The sequence below is a fragment of the Protomyctophum bolini genome (genome assembly GCF_963924005.1).
Source record: "Protomyctophum bolini genome assembly, chromosome: 15".
Classification (NCBI taxonomy): domain Eukaryota; kingdom Metazoa; phylum Chordata; class Actinopteri; order Myctophiformes; family Myctophidae; genus Protomyctophum; species Protomyctophum bolini.
The window spans coordinates 40,465,723-40,471,229 of NC_137876.1; the positions used below are offsets into that span (position 1 = coordinate 40,465,723).

Genomic DNA, 5,507 nt, shown 5'->3' on the forward strand with positions numbered 1-5,507 from the left:
CTAGGACTAGTACCAAAAATCATAATAAACCACTTTGACTTATTAAGCATCATTTATAACGTCATTTATTATGTAAGAGCCAATTTTATCATATTTTCTTCATTTAATCCTAGACCTTTTTTTTCATTAACTCTACAGTCAAATGAGGCATGGTTTCTGAATTGTGTGTGGTTTGCTTATCTTTGCTTATCATCCAGATAAAAAGAACATGAAACAACTTGTTTCATGTTTTTTTATCTGGATGATAAGCAAAGATTAATTTAATCCCACAATTTTGCTAATCATTTTTTCACCCAGTGTCAGTAAATCTGTAACAAATGTTTGAAATTTTTCCTGGTGGATTCATACATGTCTGGGTTCGATTCCCGCTGGAAACGCTGTGGGTGCTGGGGGCGTGTTCTCACCTCTGTGTGTGTGTGCGTGCGTGCGTGCTCCTTTAAAAAAAAACTTCTTTCTGGCCTTGACAGCCCATACATCCAAGCAGAAAAGTACTAACTGATTGCATTGTGTGGTGGAATGTGTACAAACCTGTATAACCTTCATTTGACTTCTAATTGTCTGCTAATCATATCATTGTTGAATAACACTTCAATTGAAGCCAATGGAAAACAGAAAAGGGCAATTAACTCCTGACCAAACAAATTATTTATCAGAATAACGAAGCCAGATCAAACATGTTATACAGATATGGAGAGGAACAGAAGGTATATAAGAGGCTTCTGGCCTTCAGTTAGTTGTACAGACGCACCATGGGCAAGCTTCTCATCTTCGTTGGTAAGTCGAGAAATTGCTGTTGAGGAAGAAAAAAAAATATGTGCAGAGCAGCAGAGGAAATTAACTGTATCTTTATAGATTTACCATGAAACAGATCTACTTTTCTGCTCGAAACTGTTGTTTAACAGTATGATCCATATAGTAACTGATGATTATAATAATAAGTAGAAGGATTTATGTGTCATAATAGATGAATAACCGGAGGATAAATCTTAGTGCTTGTCCTTACTGACCCAACCTCCACTCCTTTTCCACTTTCTCTGGATCTCTCTCTCTCTCTCTCTCTCTCTCTCTCTCTCTCTCTCTCTGCAGGACTGGCTCTCCTGCTGCACGTGCAGCTAGGTAAGACTTGGTCCGCTTGGTGTGTTTTACTCTCAAACGGCAAAAAACCAAAAACATCAACAACAAGCCCTTATATTGTCACTCGTCCCTTGCAGGATCCTCCTACATCCTCTCATGTTACTTCACCAACTGGGGACAGTACCGTCACGGTGCTGGGAAGTTCATGCCCGACGACATCGACTCTTGTCTCTGTGACCACATCGTCTATGCCTTCGCTGGGATAGAAAACAACATGATCACGACCACTGAGTGGAACGATGAGACGCTCTATGGACAGCTCCAGAATATCAAGACGAATGAGTGAGCACACACACACACACACACACACACACACACACACACACACACACACACACACACACACACACACTATCTAAGGCTATGTTTTTAATCTCCCAGTTGACGTGATGCTTCTTTACACTTTCTTTCTTGGGCTGCTGTTGTGGCTTTTTATCAAGCTATAACATTTGCATGTCATTTTTAGATTTGAACCACTTTAACCATTAGTTCATATACTTTGGCTGTTCAAAAATAGCAGATAAACCGCGTATAGCGTGTCACTTCTATCTATTCTACATCTATTCTATCCTACGTATCAGGCTGACGCAAAGGTGTGAGGACTCAAAGTGATTTACATTTTTGTTTTATTTTGTCCAGGAACCCCTCTCTGAAGACCCTGCTGTCCGTTGGTGGATGGAACGTAGGAACTTCTCAGTGAGTATTAAACATGAAACCTCAGATACTGTAAAGGCACTCTTTCTTTGACTCTTTTGGATGAATCTCTCTCTCTCTCTCTCTCTCTCTCTCTCTCTCTCTCTCTCCCTCCCCCCCTCCCCCCAGGTTCACATCCATGGTGTCCAGTCCTGCTAACCGTCAGACCTTCATCCAAAGCACGATCAAGTTCCTGCGTCAGCATGGCTTTGATGGTCTGGACATCGACTGGGAGTACCCAGGCTCTCGTGGCTCCCCACCTGAGGACAAGGCTCGCTTCACCGTCCTGTGTCAGGTCAGCCTTCTAGCATGTTACAAGATAACCACATTAATGACACCTTGAAATGTTGGAAATCTTTCTCTTCACCACCTCCTGTCTCTCTGCAGGAGCTGTTGGCTGCCTTCGAGGCTGAAAGGTATTTTTTCCAACCTCGTCTGATGCTCACCGCTGCCGTACCTGCCGAAAAGGGAGTGATCGACCTTGGATACGAAGTTTCCCAGCTCGGAGTGTCAGTATAGATAACACACAAACATACAAACAAGTATTTGGCTGCATGGGCATTATAGGCTATATGACTGTTTGTGTCTGTTGAGCTCCTACAATTTTCAAATGCTTCCGTCATACAGTCTGGTGCAACGAAAGCTCTGAAAATGATGTGACGCCTCGTTCCCCGCTGATACGATTCGTCTTTACAGTCGCTCAGAATCAGAAATCGATCTTCACCAAAATGACAATTTAATAATCCTTAAGCATCCTTTAAGCAGTTTCCCCAGACAATGTGCGGTCGGTGCGGGACCTTAAAAAAAGAAAGAAAAAAAAAGAAAATTATATCATAGATTTCGGAACAATTGGACCTTCCTGGTTGTCCTATGCACTTTCACTAATATTTTCTTCAAATTCCCCTGACTCCTGCACATCCTTTCATCACCAGTGTCCTGGACTACTTCCATGTGATGACCTACGACTTCCACGGCCCCTGGGCGCACGTTACTGGAGAGAACAGTCCTGTGTGGCAGGGCCCAGCTGACAAGGGTGCCATGATCTACTTCAACGTGGTGAGTGTCCTCCACATTCAAAATGTGAACACAGTGAACCCCATTGGTTCCTAGTACGGACCCGGACCGCGACAGACCGCTTTGAAGCGGCGGCGGCGGCGGCCATCATCAGAGCAGAATCCCGAGAAACATACGGGATTTCATAATTAACCTTGTCGCCATGAAACCGCGGCACCGCAGGTTATCATAATTATCATTAATACAAGGATGGAAGATGGTAGTAGACAACTCACCACTGTGTTCAAGGACAGCACGGGGAAAATAAATGTGTGCTGAAAGGCTATGCTGTATATTGTTTCCTTGTCCATATTATAGAACTACGCTATGAACTACTGGAAGAACCAGGGCGCCCCAGCTGAGAAGCTGCTGGTTGGTTTCGCCACCTACGGTAACACCTTCAAACTGGCTTCCTCTTCCAACACTGGTATCGGTGCTCCAAGCACTGGACCTGGACCTGCCGGTCAATTCACCGCCACGCCTGGAACCTGGGCCTACTATGAGGTATTTAACTCACCCTGGAACCTGGGCCTACTATGAGGTATTTAACTCACCCTGGAACCTGGGCCTACTATGAGGTATTTAACTCACCCTGGAACCTGGGCCTACTATGAGGTATTTAACTCACCCTGGAACCTGGGCCTACTATGAGGTATTTAACTCACCCTGGAACCTGGGCCTACTAGGAGGTATTTAACTCTCCCTGGAACCTGGGCCTACTATGAGGTATTTAACTCACCCTGGAACCTGGGCCTACTAGGAGGTATTTAACTCTCCCTGGAACCTGGGCCTACTATGAGGTATTTAACTCACCCTGGAACCTGGGCCTACTATGAGGTATTTAACTCACCCTGGAACCTGGGCCTACTATGAGGTATTTAACTCACCCTGGAACCTGGGCCTACGTACTATGAGGTATTTAACTCACCCTGGATCCTGGGCCTACTATGAGGTATTTAACTCTCCCTGGATCCTGGGCCTACTATGAGGTATTTAACTCTCCCTGGAACCTGGGCCTACTATGAGGTATTTAACTCACCCGTCGCCAATTTAGCCTTTTGACGCCTATTTCAATATCAATTGATTACGGTGATCAACTGCGTCCAGTATGCCCTCATAACACTCCGGTAGCGGTCAGCTGGAAACCCCCCCCACACCCCTTTTTGAACGCTAATATCTTGGTTTCTTCTTTTTGTGTCAAAACAAGCTAGATTTGCCTCATTTTCAAAAACGATTTGATCCTCGCTTACGAAAAGTATGTTTTCTTACTGTACATTTATATTTTATATTTGCGGTCGCCGTTAAATATCAGATGTTTTCTTATAGGTGGAAATGTAGGCAAAAGGTGACGTGCATTCACCAAAACAAACTGCACATAAATAGACTTGTACAGCCATGTCAGAGGCAGAGATTGTACACGTCTCCAGTGCAACAAGGTTTTGCGTTCTATATAGAAACTAATACATATACAGTATAGATTTCACATTTGTTTCTAATGGCTTGTCTCTGCTTCATTCAGATCTGCCACTTCCTGAACCAGCAAGGAGTCACAGACGTCTGGGATGTCGCCCAGCAGGTGCCTTACGCCTACAACAGCCAGACCTGGGTTGGATTCGACAACGTTGTCAGCTATCAGGGCAAGGTGCATAGCAGCATTTCACATAATCGCTCAGATTTGTAGACACTACTAGTTAGCTGCGCGAGCAGAGCGGCGCAAGTACTGTATTCGGCTGCGTATGTCCGGGATCAGGGAATGTGTATTGTCTTTGGTGGCGTGTGTTGGTGGCGTCGCTCGGCCAATCAGGGATTGGGTGATGACGTAACTATGTATGTTTATCTAAAAACATGTGTGACATGTGTGGATGACGTAACAGATTCAAGTTATTTATGAGGGAGGAAGTTGACAAGCGTCAGATATAAGTTGCGTGCTCTGCTGGTGCACAAGTAGGCCATTCATGGCCAACTTGTGTGCGAAGAAGCGCAAGGTGGCAGCTCGATGAGAGTGCATTTCTAGTTCCTGCTTTTGTCATTTATTTGAACGCACTGGTACAGGTCGGCTGGTACACTGTTACAGGTACAGGTTAACTGGTTACTGTTAACTGGTACAGGTTGGCTGGCTGAAGAGGAGTGGTTTTGGTGGAGCCATGGTCTGGACTCTTGACCAGGACGACTTCAGTGGCAATTTCTGTGGCATGGGACCATATCCTCTGATCAACGTCCTCAATAAGGGCCTGGGAGTACTATGCAATGGTGTGTGAGAAAAGGACAGCCAAGGACAAATCGACAGTCTATTGTATGCAGTGTTAAGTGGAACAAGATCAGATTTTGAGGCATTTTGATAAACCACATCACAATAGTCGAATATGTGGAAGTACTAATAAAGCCAGTTTCTTGCGTACACTGAGTGAAAAGCAGTTTCTGGATCTATATAAAGCATTTATTCCGAAGTTAACCTTTTTTTAATATGAGATTTGAATGCGAGTTCTGGGTCCAACCATACGGTGAGATATTTAATGTCAGCTTTTTGCAAAGCCGTGCCATCATTACTGCTTATAGTAAAGGAATCTGTTATGGATTTGAGTTTAGGACTAGTACCAGAAATCATAATAAACCACTTTGACTTATTA

General features: G+C 44.2%; 1 protein-coding gene across 1 annotated transcript; it reads left to right on the top strand.

Annotated features, from left to right (window-relative positions):
* Positions 1 to 749: 749 nt before the first annotated feature.
* On the top strand, positions 750 to 5,138 carry LOC308329876 (acidic mammalian chitinase-like; the record flags this gene model as incomplete). The annotated part of the gene is made up of 10 exons (XM_080784377.1): positions 750 to 774; positions 1,087 to 1,116; positions 1,212 to 1,416; positions 1,774 to 1,830; positions 1,957 to 2,122; positions 2,215 to 2,336; positions 2,760 to 2,883; positions 3,199 to 3,384; positions 4,400 to 4,522; positions 4,989 to 5,138. The coding sequence occupies 10 exons, from the start codon at positions 750 to 752 to the stop codon at positions 5,136 to 5,138; spliced, it is 1,188 nt and encodes a 395-aa protein (XP_080640503.1).
* Between the last annotated feature and the right edge of the window lie 369 nt (positions 5,139 to 5,507).